The 16,473-nt window shown below is 43.4% G+C and overlaps 1 protein-coding gene across 1 annotated transcript in view; it reads right to left on the reverse strand.

Moving 5' to 3' along the window:
* The window catches only part of plekhg4 (pleckstrin homology domain containing, family G (with RhoGef domain) member 4), a 401,233-nt gene extending 389,135 nt beyond the window's left edge, over positions 1–12,098 (reverse strand). The window contains exon 1 of the mRNA XM_068049566.1: positions 11,999–12,098. Coding sequence (XP_067905667.1) covers positions 11,999–12,010 — 12 coding nt within the window. The 5' untranslated portion in view covers positions 12,011–12,098. The remainder of the gene's footprint in view (positions 1–11,998) is intronic.
* Between the last annotated feature and the right edge of the window lie 4,375 nt (positions 12,099–16,473).

A 16,473-nucleotide genomic window follows, 5' to 3' on the forward strand; every position in this document is an offset into this window, starting at 1 on the left:
TATTAGAACTGATAGCAGTTCTCCATCCATTTACACTTTGGGCAGAAACAAAGAAAAAGTCATATAAAAATGTCAAAAGAACCACATTTGGGTTATGTTATTCTTCATTTTTCCGAAATTCTTTCAGGTCACTTATCCCGATCTGTTTGATCCACCTTTTTAAAACATTAGTATCTCAGAATAAATGACTGCCTTCTAGCCAGAAATAAGACAGTCAAGACATGACATAAAGGTAATCGGTACTCTCAATTCTCCATGTTAACAGAAAGCCTGCAGTTCTCAATTTAATTTACCATTGCAGATATTTTTCACACACCTCCTAAGGATTTTTAGCCCTCAAAACTTAGTATAATTTATTTCCAAACACAGCAGTCTACTCAGAATTATGAAACCATGCTGTTGAGTAGTACATCTGCACAAGCCAACAGTTTGAAGCTGTCAATTATACTTTGAAATAAATTCAGGTTTTTTAAAATTAAATCATTTACAGTTTAAATCTGGTCCTGATAAAACATAGGATTCAGGATGTAATGACCCTTGAAATGAGCCAGGTATCCAGTTGTTTTGATCTGGTTCTATGGTATCAAGACAACAGTGATGTAAACAAACCAGGCAACAGGTCAATGAACTATGGCTCCTCCTTCAATTACGGACATAAATTAGTTTAAAGTCACTAGAACTTGGGAAGATATATTAAAATAGAGGAAAATAAAAGGAACACACCTCGGTGATTTTTTCCCTAATTAAGTGAATTAAGTAAGTCATAGTCCTCAGTACCTTGCTCTATGGCAGCAAGGCCTGGACAACATATGTCAGCCAAAAGCGACGTCTCAACTTATTCCATCTTCGGCTGCCTTCGGAGAATCCTGGGAATCAGGTGGCAGGACCGTATCTCCAACGCAGAAGTCCTCGAGGCGGCCAACATCCCCAGCATATACACCCGACTGAGTCAGCGGCGCTTGAGATGGCTTGGCCATGTGAGCCGCATGGAAGATGGCAGGATCCCCAAGGACACATTGTACAGCGAGCTCGTCACTGGTGTCAGACCCACCGGCCGTCCGTGCCTCCGCTTTAAAGACGTCTGCAAACGCGACATGAAGTCCTCTGACACTGACCATAAGTCGTGGGAGTCAGTTGCCAGTGATCGCCAGAGCTGGCGGACAGCCATAAAGGCGGTGCTAAAGAGTGGTGAGTAGAAGAGACTTAGCAGTTGGCAGGAAAAAAGACAGAAGTGCAAGGACAGCGCCAACTGTGTAACAGCCCTGTCAACTAATTTTATCTGCAGCGCCTGTGGAAGAGTCTGTCACTCTAGAATTGGCCTTTATAGCAACTCCAGGCGCTGCCCCTCAAACCACTGACCACCTCTAGACGCTTACCCATTGTCTCTCGACACAAGGCGGCCAAAGAAGTCTACCAAGTTAGAAATAAATCAGTCTATGAATGGAAATATCATACATTTCTCACTTAGTATGGTTTCCTAACACTCAATACAACTTTGAGCAACAGCATGTCACAGAGCTAGAGCAGCATTTTAGCCACCATACAATTTACCATAATATACATGTCCAAATTTACCACTAGTCCCTGTATTAGAACATAGATTTCTACTTTAAGTCCATACAAAAGGCCATTGAAGTATACTGCCAATGCTATGAATTGTGGAATTTTAAATGCCAGGAAGTATAAGGAATGAATTGATTTGTTGTGTAACCAAGAGACTAGTAGAAAAGCAACTGCATATCTCACAACTAAACAATTTCGTGTGGAAACATGACAAATATTTCCAGTCTTCTTACCACAGGTATAGAACAGATAATCAGTCATTTCTAAATTTACATCCTATAATCCATGAGCATTCCATAGCAACACCAATTCCAGCAGAATGAGTACATCTATGTCTTAAGTCACCGTATTGGTTTCTTGTCCTGCATACTGATGGGTTAGTATATTTCTTCAGAAACTCCAGCAATCTCTGAATCATTTTCTAACTGCAGAGAGCTTGTGGATACAACTGCACAAACAGTGGAAACAAATCAGCTTCCAATGTAAAGTGTTATAAATCAGGAGTATAAAGTTGAGCACACCAACATAAATAACAAACAGATCCGAAACAGAATTCAGTTTTAAGAATCTGAAAATGTAAAGCTGCTACCAGTAAAAGTGACCATGAAGCTGTTGAATTGTTGTAAAAATCCAACTGGTTCACTAATGTCCTTGAGGAAAAGAAAGCTACCACCCTTACCCAATTTGACATACATGTGACTCCGGTCCCACTTAACCTTTAACTGCCCTAGTGGCCTAGCTAGCCGCTCAGTTGCATAAAACCAATACAAAGAAGAAAACTGGATGGACCACTCAACTGCATTCAAGGAATTGAATCAGGACAGGAACACCCCACAGAATCTTCCTCCCTAATATCTGGGAACTACTCCTAAAGTTGGGAGAACTGACTCAGACTAGTCAAGCAACAACCTGACATCATCATACCCACAGAATCATACCTATCAGTCAACATCCTAGACTCCTCCATCACTATCACTGGCAGGACAGACACACCAGAGGTCAGGGCATAGTGATATACAGTCAGGGAGGAGTGAACCTGGGAGACTTCACCATTGACCCTGGATCCCATGATGTCTCATGGAGTCAGGCCAAACATAGACAGAGAAACCTCCTGATTACTACCTACCACTCTCCCTCAGTTGCCATTTGGAAGATGCACTGTGGATAACAAGTGCACAGATGAACTCTATGTGGGATCTTCAATGCACACGGCCAATAGAGGCTTGGTAGTACTATCACTGAAAGAGCTCGCCAAGTGCAAATGACATACCTGCCAGACTGGGCTTGCACCACGTGGTGAGACAACCAACATAAACGGAATAATCCACTTGACTTCATTCTCACCAATTTGCCTGTCAGATACATCTGTCAATCACAGCATTGGTAGGAATGACCATCATAAGTCCTTGTAAAGACCAAGTCCCCATGCTCAGTTTGAGTTTAGCCAAGACCATTCAGAACCATAGGTCATTACAGCCTTGGTTCAAACATGGACACAAGATCCGAAATCCAGAGGTGAGGCGAGAATGACGGCCCCTGATATCAAGGCAGCATTCAACCAAATGTGGCACCAAGGAACTCCAGTGGAACTTAAGTCAGTGAGGATCAGGGGGAGAAACCATCCAGCATATGGCAGAGGCACAATTTACTGAAGTACTTCCCCACAACTTTGGAGTAGCTTCTATTATTTAAATACAAACATCACTTACACTCCAGTATAAAGGCTGTTTAAGCTTTCCCTAAGAGGTTGGAAAATTGTGGGGAGACCCTTTGCTTTTATACATCTTCTTCGGGGCAGGGGTACTTGAAGGCCTACAGCATTTATTTCCATACCCACACCTGCCCCAAAGTTCACGGTTTCCTTCTTCCTCTCGCTGCTTATTGCTGCATATGCGTATAAACCTTCTTACCTCCTTAGCCCCAGCAAGCAGCACATCATCCTCCTTTGCTGCTCCCTCTTGTTGCCTCTGCTACTCCCACTTTTTGCTCTGAACACCCATGGCTTTTCTTTGTCCCTTCTGCTCCCACCTACTCTCCCAAGTATGCATGCCTTTACACCCACCTCCCAACAAAAGATCCTAGCAAGATAGCAAAAGTGCAATAAAATAGGAAATTCTCCCACAGTCCTGGTCAACATTCCTCCCTCAAAACCTCCACCAAAAACAGACTAACTGGCCATTCATTTAGATGCGCTTTATGGAATTTTGTTGTCTGTGAATTGGCTGCTGTTTGGCCTACATAACAGCACTTTAGGATGCCCTGAAGAATAAAAAAGCACAAAATAAATGCAAATGCATTCTTTAGGTTAAAAAATGCTGAAAGAGGCAGCATTTATACTAACATGGATAACTTCAATTATATAAGAGAAAGCTCTACTATTCTGATGTAAGTATCTGTAAATTCAACGTATTCATGACTTTCTTTAAGGCAAGTACAAACTGGAATAAAATTTATGTAAAACTGCTGTTTTTAAACAAACCAGGCATAATTTAAACACAAAGAACACAGCTACAGATGTTGGAAATCTGAAACAAAAATAAAAATATTACTAATACTCAGCTAAGTCAGCATCTATGGGAAGAACAGGCAAGTTAACAATAACCTGTATTTATATAGCACCTTTAACATAATTATACATCCCAAGGCACTTCACAGGAGCATTTTAAAACACCGAGCCACATAAGGGAATAATAGGGCAACCAACCAAAAGTTTGGTCAAAGACGTAGGTTTTAAGAAGTGATTCAAAGGAGGAAATAGCAGAACAGAGACAGAAAGGTTTAGGAAGGGAATTCCAGAATTTAGGGCTTAGGTAGCTGAAGGAACAGCCACCAAAAGTGGAGTGACTAAAATTGGGGATGCTCAAGAGGCCAGAATAAGAGGAGCACAGATATTTCCTAGAGTTATAGGGCTGGAGGAGATTACAGAGATGGGGAGGGGCAAGGCCACGGAGGGATTTGGAAACAAGGATGAGAATTTTAGAATTGAAGCGTTGCTTAACTGCGAGCCAATGTAGGCCAGCAAGCACAGGGGTGATGCGTGAATGGGACTTGGTATGAATAAGTACACAGGCAGCAGAGTTTTGGATGACCCCAAGTTTAGAGACTAGAACATGGGAGGTTGGCCAGGAGTGCATTGGAATAGTCAAGTCCAGAGGCCACAAAGGCATGAATGAGCAAATGAGCTGAGGTAGGGCAAAGTCAGGCAATGTTATGGAGGTGGAAATAGGCAGCCTTAGTGATGACATGGATATGAAGCTGGAAGCTCATCTCAGGGTCAGATATGACACCAAGGTTGCAAACAGTCTGGTTCAGCCTCAGATAGTTGCCAGGGAGAGGCATAAAGTCGGTGGCTAGGGAACGGAGTTTGTGGCGGGGTCAGAAGACAATGGCTTCAATCTTCCCAATATTTAATTGGAGGAAATTTCTGCTCATCCAATTTAGAAACAGTGGTTGAGAGAGCTGATGGTGAGGTAGAGTTGGGCGTCATCAGCATATATGTGGAAACTGACTATATTTGGATATCGCCGAGGTGCAGTTTGAGAAATAGGAGAGGGCCAAGTTCAGAACCTTGGGGAACACAGAGGTAATGGTGTGGAAGCAGGAAGAGAAGTCACTGTAGGTAATTCTCTAGCTACAGCTGGATAGATAAGAATGGAACTAGGCAAGTGCATCCCCAGCTAGCTGGACGATGGTGGAGAGGTGTTGGCGGAAGATGGTGTGGTTAACTGTATCAACAGCTGCAGACAGGTTGAAAAGGGCAAGGAGGCATAGCGGGATAGTCGCACTGGATGTCATTTGTGATGTTGCTAAGAACCATTTCAGTACTGTAGCAGGGGCAGAAACCTGATTGACAGGATTCAAACATGGAGTTCTGGGATAGATGGACACGGAGTTGTGAAGCAACAATGCATTCGAGGACTTTGCAGAGGAAAGGGAGGTTGGAGTTGGGCTGGCAGTTAGCAAGACAAAGGAGTCAAGGGTTGTTTTTTTGAGGAGGGGGTGACGATGGCAGATTTGAAGGAAAGAAGGCAGTACCTGAGGAGAGAGAATAATTGACAATATCAGCTAACATGCGAGCCAGGAAGAGAAGCTGGAGAGTCAGCAGTTTAGACGGAATAAGATCAAGAAAGCAGGAGGTGGTTCTCATGGACAAGATGAGCTCAGAGAGGGCATATGGGCAGATAGGTCAGAAACTCGAGAAAGAAAGATGCAAATTCAGGACTAGGGCAGGGTGGAACCTTAGAGAAAGTTTGGCCTGGTGGGCTCGAAAGGGAAGTGGCAGAGGCAGCTGATTGAATGGTCTCAATCTTAGTGACTAAGAAGTCCATAAGCTCCTCACACTTGCTGGAGATGAAGGTGAAGCAGACATTGGATGTATTTCATTTAAAGGGTCATCATCTAATATGTTAACTTGTCTGTTCTTCCACAGATGCTGACTATTTCCACCACTCTCAAACTTCAACAAAATTGGCCTGTCACTAAAGTAATTTAAAAATGTATTTCAAACCAGAAGCACAGTCTGACAAATTAGTGGATTTTATTTTGCTGTTCTCATTGAATAGGTTATAAAGCCTTATAAAGCGTTGTTCCAAGCAAAAACAGATACCTCCACTTGTATAATCAGATCAAAGTGACAAATCCCTAAAACAAGCCTTTAGCTTCTAACTCTTGCCCCAAAATAGGTTTTGTAGGGCAATGGAGGAGGTTGCAGATATGAAACAGTAAAAATATAAATTACTACATTGCCGAGTCACTGAGACTGCCCTCAATGCAGCCCAGCCTCTACCAGTCATGGATGAGCTGGACATACAGCCAACCAAATCAGAACTCAGTGATGCCATTGATTCCCTAGCCAGCGGAAAAGCCCCTGGGAAGGAAAGCATTACCCCTGAAATAATCAAGAGTGCCAAGCCTGCTATACTCTCAGCACTACATGAACTGCTATGCCTGTGCTGGGACGAGGGAGCAGTACCCCAGGACATGCGCGATGCCAACATCATCACCCTCTATAAAAACAAAGGTGACCGCGGTGACTGCAACAACTACCGTGGAATCTCCCTGCTCAGCATAGTGGGGAAGTCTTTGCTCGAGTCACTCTGAACAGGCTCCAGAAGCTGGCCGAGCGCGTCTACCCTGAGGCACAGTGTGGCTTTCGTGCAGAGAGATCGACTATTGACATGCTGTTCTCCCTTCGTCAGATACAGGAGAAATGCCGTGAACAACAGATGCCCCTCTACATTGCTTTCATTGATCTCACCAAAGCCTTTGACCTCGTCAGCAGACGTGGTCTCTTCAGACTACTAGAAAAGATCGGATGTCCACCAAAGCTACTAAGTATCATCACCTCATTCCATGACAATATGAAAGGCACAATTCAACATGGTGGCTCCTCATCAGAGCCCTTTCCTATCCTGAGTGGTGTGAAACAGGGCTGTGTTCTCGCACCCACACTTTTTGGGATTTTCTTCTCCCTGCTGCTTTCACATGCGTTCAAATCCTCTGAAGAAGGAATTTTCCTCCACACAAGATCAGGGGGCAGGTTGTTCAACCTTGCCCGTCTAAGAGCGAAGTCCAAAGTACGGAAAGTCCTCATCAGAGAACTCCTCTTTGCTGACGATGCTGCTTTAACATCTCACACTGAAGAATGCCTGCAGAGTCTCATCGACAGGTTTGCGTCTGCCTGCAATGAATTTGGCCTAACCATCAGCCTCAAGAAAACGAACATCATGGGGCAGGATGTCAGAAATGCTCCATCCATCAATATTGGCGACCACGCTCTGGAAGTGGTTCAAGAGTTCACCTACCTAGGCTCAACTATCACCAGTAACCTGTCTCTAGATGCAGAAATCAACAAGCGCATGGGTAAGGCTTCCACTGCTATGTCCAGACTGGCCAAGAGAGTGTGGGAAAATGGCGCACTGACACGGAACACAAAAGTCCGAGTGTATCAGGCCTGTGTCCTCAGTACCTTGCTCTACGGCAGCGAGGCCTGGACAACGTATGCCAGCCAAGAGCGACGTCTCAATTCATTCCATCTTCGCTGCCTTCGGAGAATACTTGGCATCAGGTGGCAGGACTATATCTCCAACACAGAAGTCCTTGAAGCGGCCAACACCCCCAGCTTATACACACTACTGAGTCAGCGGCGCTTGAGATGGCTTGGCCATGTGAGCCGCATGGAAGATGGCAGGATCCCCAAAGACACATTGTACAGCGAGCTCGCCACTGGTATCAGACCCACCGGCCGTCCATGTCTCCGTTATAAAGACGTCTGCAAACGCGACATGAAATCGTGTGACACTGATCACAAGTCGTGGGAGTCAGTTGCCAGCATTCGCCAGAGCTGGCGGGCAGCCATAAAGACAGGGCTAAATTGTGGCGAGTCGAAGAGACTTAGTAGTTGGCAGGAAAAAAGACAGAGGCGCAAGGGGAGAGTCAACTGTGCAACAGCCCCAACAAACAAATTTCTCTGCAGCACCTGTGGAAGAGCCTGTCACTCCAGAATTGGCCTTTATAGCCACTCCAGGCGCTGCTTCACAAACCACTGACCACCTCCAGGCGCGTATCCATTGTCTCTCGAGATAAGGAGGCCCAAAAGAAAAGAACATTGCCGAGTGTGTAGTATGCCACATGACTACCTCCAATAATTCCCTCAGAGATCACTAAAGTAGTAGCAAGGAGTTTTTTTTTTAGCTACTTCACTTACAAAATTAAGAAACCTCCTCCAATTCGCACAAAAGAAACTGCTGCTACAAACCATCAGGCTGTTGATGCCACTGGTGCTGAACAGTGATTAAAAGTGCTCACTGTCAAGTGGTGGGTGGTGTTTCATAGAATCGACAGCAAATGACTGAAGGCCGTTCAGCCAGTTGCTTTGTGCTCTATGATGAGCTTGCAGCACAGCTCTACCCCACTAGGCATCACAGCACATTCCAAAGCATGGTACCAAACTCAAGTGCCATGATCACATCGCAGTGCACTTACTCATTCACTGTCATTGTGCAACTTTAATGGTGCAGAGTTTTCACCTACTTCTGCTGATGGTGAAAGATACTCTTATAAAGAAACATGCCTTATGAAGTAGAACTAGTCACATAGTGGCCAAGAAAACTGAAGGACCATGTATCCGCAAGTACAGCTGGTGACAAAAAGCCAATAACATCACTGAAGAGTAGCCTGGCATGGATGTGTGCAAACCTGATGAAAAATATCTGGACTAGAGGCTCAAATAAACAATCCAATCCAATATAAAGGGATAAGGAGGCAACACAGACTTTTGAAAGAAGGGAAGCCTACAAAGGTTGTATAATCTAAACATGATCATTTTCTATTCAAATTCCTCCACGGCCTTGCCCCTCCCATCTCCTCCAGTTCCATAACCCTGAGGTATCTGCGGTCCTCCAATTCTGGCCTCTTGTGCATCCTCAATTTTAACTGCTTTACCAGTGGTGGCCGCACCTTCAGTTGTGTGGGCTCTAAGCTCTGGAATACCCTCCCTAAACCCCTCTTCCTCGCTTTCCTCCTTTAAGACATTTCTTAAAACCTACCTCTTTTTCCAAGCTTTTGGTCACCTGACCTAATATCTCTATGTGGCTCGGTAATATATTTTGTTTTATAATGTCCCTGCGAAGCGCCTTGGGACATTTTATTATGTTAAATGTGTGATATAAATATAGGTTGTTGTTGTTGTATTAAGAAAAACTGAAATCTAAGTCTTCTTTGAATAAAAGTGAACTAGCGCTAGAAGTCAGCTGAAACACGGCTGAGCAGTAAGGGGAATACAGATGAAATGCAAAAAGATGACAGGGAAACTAAGGAGTAAACACAGAAAAGGTTGAAGGCCACAGATCAACCAAGAATCTTCAGGTGCTTCTGAAGTATCAAATTTGGTGAAACTCACAAAAATCATGATATTTGAAAGCATTAGTAATGCCCATTAAAATAATTAGAGCCCGATTAGAAATTTTAAGATAGGAAGATGTATTAGGCATAAAATTAAAAACAGCAAACAATATTTATGTCACAAGTCCTCAGATGCAATTGTGAATCTGTATTTACTAGAAAAAGGTCAGTTCAGCAATCATCTGCTAGTGTTGTGTGATTATACATAAACAATGGCCGTAGAAAGGAAGGAAGGGTATATGTTAATATGTTAAGTGACAGTCACAACCTCAGGATACCCCAAAGAAAGTTACAGTTAATTAATTATTTTTGATCTGCAGTCACTGTTAATATATGGGCAAACATGGCAGCCATTTTGTGCACAGCAGCATCCCACAAACAGCAAATGAACAAGTGATCATATAATCTCTTTTGGTGGTGTTGATTGAGGGAGGAATGTTAACCAGCTCCAGAGAACTCCCCTGCTTTTCTTCAAATACTGCCATAAAATTTCTGTATCAACTTGAGCATGGCAACAGAGTCTCAGATTAGTATCTCATCCAAAGAACAGCACCTCTGACAATGCAGCAACCCCTCAGTACTGCACTGAACACCAAAGTAATCTTAATGTGGCTTGATGGGGTGCCTGGGTGGCAGGGAATAATTGTTAATACTTACACACTGGACCAACATTTCTTGTTCCTCTATCTACTGGCAGTACTCTCATTTTAGCAATGAGAAGTACCAGTGGGAAGTTTTATAAGTATTTTAACAGGTCTCTTAACAGCTTATAGCGGAAAATATTAGCAACAAAGGTCATGATGGTTTCTGCCAGCAGTAAGCCCTATGATACAATACCCAGATATGTTCCTGCAACATGCAAGAATGAAGCAGTACTTTTGTATTTATGGTATGTATTTATTAAACCTCGTTCCCACTGCCACCACCAAAACACCTAAGGGGTGAATTTCCACTGGGGTTCTCCTACTCATCCACTGTAATTTTGGCAGACAAGCCACGGAAACCCTTAAAAAGCAGCCTAATGCCAAGAATGAGCTGGAAAACCCCTCAAAGCTTCACTTCCTTCATTATCTTCATTACTGGCAGCATAAAAGTCAGCCCACAAACATTTACAGGTGGCATAAAGCTCTTAATCCACCCGAAAACACTGCATATAGGTAGTGTAATGCACTTGCCCTTCCCCAAAAAATTGCATTGTATATAGAAAACTTTTCTTTGCCCTACCCAGTATTGAAAGGTAGCATAAATGTTTTCCACTCACTCAACAATTTAAATATAGGTGAAATAAAACTCTTCCACCACCAAAATATTTAATTATAGGTAGTACAAAACTTCCCTCCCCCCTCCCACCCCACCAAACTTTTAATTATAGATGGGATAAAATCCTTCGAGCATTTTTCCACTACTCTTAACATTTTCAAAATAACTGAGCTGCAAACAAGATACTTTGAAACAGTAATTCTTTATGGAAGCTGGAAAACATATCAAATGCAATATTAAAATGTTAACTCCCTGCACTATTTTAACTCTGTTCTTCATTTCACCTGGATAGCTTCCAGAACAAATAAAATACATTGTTGGAAGTTGAAAAGAGGTTCACTGTTCAGTCCATCTTCTGCGAGCCTGGCAGCAACAATGTGTGTGCTCTTTCATGAACAAATAGGAATTTAATTGGATATCCTGACAGGGTCAAACTCCTTTCACTCAGTCCAAATAACAGAATAAGCCTCTTTGGAACTAAGTGGAAAAAATAGCAATGTAGACTACGCATCAGACTGTAAACATGTGTGGAAGTATGAAAAACCACAGGATGTGAGAAAGTGTTTTAGTTGCTCGTCACCACTAAATCTAATTCCCAAACTATTTATTCCTAGCAAAAATAAAAGCAGTGAACATAGTTATAAATAAATGTCAGAAACATGTCATCATGTACATAGAGAACAACAAACCTGCAAAGAGGTTACTGCCTGAGCTTACTCTCCCACAGCTCTTAACTAAATGGTATCCCTGCTCAAATAATGAAGGGCAACAAATGCCAAAAATCAGAATTTTCGCAGTTCTGATGCAATGGAATTAGAAAAAACACAATTCCTTCTGTTCGCAGTGTGATGTCCTTTACAGCTGCCACCTCCTTTAACAGTGTTAATGGAGCACCAGTAAAGTTAAGCTACAATTCAACTGTGCATACTTGTCAGGATTTACGCAGTATATAAATAAGCCATTTATCACAAGCATTTGGCACATTTCTATAAACACTAATGCAAGAACGATGTAAAAGATTGCATCGAGTTTTTCCATTAAAAAGTTCACAGCAAATTTCTTACTATATAGCATGCATAACAAAACACCACAGTAAAAGGTTTTTGCCTTTTACAACAGGCTACAATCCTACTAATCAGAAAGTAACTGGCAAGACTGGCACGAACTTCTGTCTAGTGGGATTAGGTTGTCACACAGAGAGTGAACACATCTATAATCCTTCCACAATAAGGAATCAAAATATACAGGATACAAAAAGGGCTGAAAGCTGTACCATTTTCTTCATGAGATTCTATCTTTTCCAGTTGTATTTTCCAATTTAACATTTCCCTTTTTCCTCCTTGTACTGGGATAGGTCCTTAAGAATACTGATCACTGCTAAAGTTGATAGATACAGTGTAGCACACCAGCACCCAGAGCATGCAGCTGTGATCCAGCCTTTTGCCCACCTCCCCCCCCCCGCCCCGCTCAAGGTTGCCAGCAATTCTAACTCATGACACATATGGTCAGTTGGGGACCTATTTAAGGAGACTCTAACAGACAACAGTCATTGCAGAATAAACAGGACATTTACGTTTTCAAAATGAACAAAGACTTAAAGAATTAAGTGATGAGTTCGTTTAAAATAGCTTAAAAATAAAATAAAATTTCTGTATTATTAGTTGTTTGAACCCTCTGAAAAATATAAAGCAAAAAGGAGTAATGTGAAAACAATAATAATGCATACTAGAGTGTGAATTCTGTAGTTCCTTAATTATTTTACACAATTAAAAACCAAATTAAGACCAATGCAATAAACAGAAGTGTAGCTATTTATTTTTTCACTAACCACTGTACCAGCAGCTAGAAATGCTGCAAGATCTAGTCTGCAGTCCCTTCAATCGCCCCATTTCCCTAATTATGCATACAGATGAGCTGATTTCCTGTGGCTACTGCTGTCACACAAAAAACATCTTTTTCCAAAGGAGAAAGATGCATCATCAAATGTTACTGAGTTTAATCAAGCTTTTCTCCTCCATGCACGTAAGTTTTAAAACAAGATTTATTTTTGACTTTCTACAATTCCTCCTCCAAACAAGCACAGATAAGGAAATATGTGGTGTCATTTTTGGGGGTGTATATTTTTTTTAAAAGTGGTAACAAAGCAACACTTGTTTCACTGTTTTGAAAGGCAAACATTTTCCCTAAAGCGATGACTGACTTTAGTGTTCATCAGTTGTAAACCTTAAAAAACACATGCAAGGCAAGGAGTTTTCAGAAATTTTCAACTACTATCTTCTCCCACAGGCCCGAGTGGCCTAATCCTGCTCCTAATTCATATGTTCGTATCTGCTGGTGGTACAGATCTAATAGAAATGCCAAGCTTTTGCTCCAAAAATAGTTTGAACAGCAAAAACAAAATATTACTGAAAATACAATGAATTTGTTCTGCATGTTACTCTCTTTATTGATTATAGTTGGCATTAAGTACCATGGATTCTAATTGTATCAGGATAATAATTTATTTTTCCCTTCATGTCCTCACAGCTCGATGAAAAAGTACTGTACCATTGCAAATATAATATATAAAATGGGTTTCAAGCCATTATACCAAACTGTCATTATAGTGAGAGTTTTCAGTACAAACCAAATCCATCAATAATAAATTAATTTTCTATCCAATTAACATAGCAAAGCACGAAGTCACATAAAAAACACAAAATACCTAAAAACAATGTGGAATTCCAGATGGCAAGCAACTGTAACAGTTTTGTACAATCAAAAGGAAAAACTAAGTGATATGTACCACACGCAGCAAGAATGGCTTTTTATTGTTTGTTTCTACAATTGTTGCAATTAACACAGTAGTTTTATTGCTCAAGCAATAGGAGGATTTCCTTCTTTGCTGATAACATGAAATAAATCTGGAGAGAAACATTAATGGTTTTCTATCCAATGACAAAATATAAACATTGTTATCATTTTCTTGCTCAAGTCTCAAGATGCGAACACTACTTCTGTTCGGGATCGGCACCTCAACTTTATATTTGCTTACGTCATGACAAATAAGCAGAAAAAACTGGGGAGCTGGGGAGTTAACTTGGCGACACACTGGAAGCAATGGGGTAGGGAAGCCTGGTAGTATGCAGCGCATCCATCAGTGGTTTTTTAACTCCACTGCATTTGCATCTGATTTCTGAGCTTCTTGACCAATTAGTGTGAGCGGGCATGACGACAACTCACGTGAGTTGATTTCAACCACACTATTTAAAGGGGCACTGCAAAGATGACAGTTGATGGATTGTGGAGATCGGAAAACCGAGAAAGCAACAACCGTTTTGGAGTCCCAATGTGGCAAGGCTCCACATCGCTTCACAGATGCCTCCCTAGGTCTGATGCCAAGATCTGTGCGGGCCTGGAGGGAGGTACTTTTCCATGCCAGTGGGAGGAAGCCACCTGCCTCAGAGAGCAAGAAGGTAAGGCTGGAAATTGATGAGGAGGTGAACAGCAGCAGAGTGGTGCCACGTTCCGAGATACATTGCCTGAAGTGATTTAATAAACAAATCAGGGCAGGGAAGGTGAGAACAGTGGCACACTCAACTACATCGTGCTGTGTGCATCACCCAACCCCCTCACTCTGCCTTCCCAAGCCTGCTCCTGCATATTACTCCTCAGACCAACCTATTTTGCAGGTGTACCCATCCCTCTCTATCTATGCATTTATTCAGATCCCCATCTGTCCATCCACCACAGATATTCACCCTCACCTTAATACAATGTCATGCCTCTCCCTCATAATAACCCTCAAATGTCATCCATCCATCCGTTAAACACATTCTATTACTCTCTCTCATAGGTCTCTATCTCCTTGCAGAAGAAAGCACAGTACATGAAGCCCTCTAGCCATCCTGATACTGACAGCTGGAGGAGGCACTAGGGATGAGACGAGTCTTGGGCTGGAATTTTACATCGGGGCGGAGGCCCCAGCCACCAGCCAAAAGGTCAGGGGTGATCCCGCCTCTGCTGGGCCTGGAAGCCACGCTGTGATTTTATATGGCCCAAGCCCTTAATTGGCCTCGGATGGGACATCCACCCCTCTGAAGCAGGAAGTCCCGGCTCCAAGAGCTGCCGGCCAATCAGTGGGCTGGCAGCTCTTCAGTCCCAGCAGCGCCTCTGGGAGCGGTGGCCACTGCTGGGACTGCAGCCAGTGAGAGCAGCCGCAACGGAAGCAGCTTTGGAATTAAGGTATGTGCGTGGGCCTCACTGGGGACAATCGGCAGGGCACTAGTAAGGGGGGGGGGTGGAAGAGGGGTGCTCCAGTGGGGGCAGCTGTGTTTTGGGGTGAGGAGAGGCTCTTTGAAGCACAGGGTGCACCCCCTGCCAGCCCACAAGGAGGCCACCACATTTAATCGGGCGACCTTCGCAGCTGGCGAAGTGCCCATCCACCACTGGTAATATCCCAGCCATTTGTGGGGGGGTGGTGGGGGAGAGGTGTGTGGAATTCCAGCCTTGGCGTGCCTGACCATCGAAGATGGGGTCTTCCAGCTACCTGGGGACAGAATTAACTATCAGACAGCCGCATGGCATACAACACTCACTCATGTTGACATGATGTCAGCAGCCAGTGAAATATGATCATGTGTTTAACATTCATATAAAACATTCTTGCCGTGACAGTTCTAGTTCATGTCTTCAATCTCCCACAGGGCCATCAAACATCACATAGGTGGTAGTCCAGGAGGACAATGAAAACTCCTCAGAGAAGGTCACACACCTCAGCGGGTGCAGTGTGACAGGACTCCTGCAGACTATACATCAGCTCAGATGCTAACACTTTAGGGGGACCAGTAAGACGTATAGTTGGGTTTTCACCTGGTGTCTCACATATCGCAAGTGAGCAAAAGCAGATGGTGTAGACAGGAACAACAGTAGAAAGTCTTGTGGGCCATAAACAGGATAATTCTGGAGAGGCAGCAAAAAATGTGCAGGCTTTCCAGCCACATTGCATGATTGCAGGGAGACTCGAGCAGTCATTCTCCAGCCGGAGTGGCATGATGTTGCAGAACTTTGTGATGATGTCTTCGTCCAAGGAAAAAGGGTTGCCATCTGCATGGAGCATCAAACACAGCAGTAAACTAAGTGCATGTAGGCACTCACCCATGACTTGCACACTCTGAATGCCAGCTTAGAAAGAACTGATGAAAACATGGCTTTAACCATGCAGCACCCCAGTGAAGTGCAGCAAGGTGCTCTCCAGCTCATTGCTAGCAGGGAAGTACAGGTGGCCCATGAGAGGGAAGATGAAGAAAGATGGCCTCGAAGTGGGGACTCTGTTCAAAACGCTTCCACTTCTCACCCATTGCCTGCACCCACCACTGCCATCCCCCCACCCCTCAGTGTCCGACATGCCGCCTTGTGTTCCGATGGCTAAGTCTGCTCCTGCATAGGTGCAGGTGGAGCAGCTTTTGCTGGGTTCTCAAAACCCAGAGGACGTCAGCCAAAAGCATCTCAGTAGTCAAAGCAGCTTGCCTCCACCTTTGTTGAAGCCATTGGGGGTTGAAGAAAAAGGAAAAGCACAGATTTGTAGTCTTTTAAAATTCATTCATGGCATGTGGGCGTCGCTGGCTAGGCCAGCATTTATTGCCCATCCCTAATTGCCCATGAGAAGGTGGTGGTGAGCTGCCTTCCTGAACCGCTGCAGTCCATGTGAGGTAAGTACACCCACAGTGCTGTTAGGAAGGTAGTTCCAGGAATTTGACCCAGCGACAG

This window comes from Heterodontus francisci, chromosome 17 (assembly GCF_036365525.1).
Source record: "Heterodontus francisci isolate sHetFra1 chromosome 17, sHetFra1.hap1, whole genome shotgun sequence".
Taxonomy (NCBI): Eukaryota; Metazoa; Chordata; class Chondrichthyes; order Heterodontiformes; family Heterodontidae; genus Heterodontus; species Heterodontus francisci.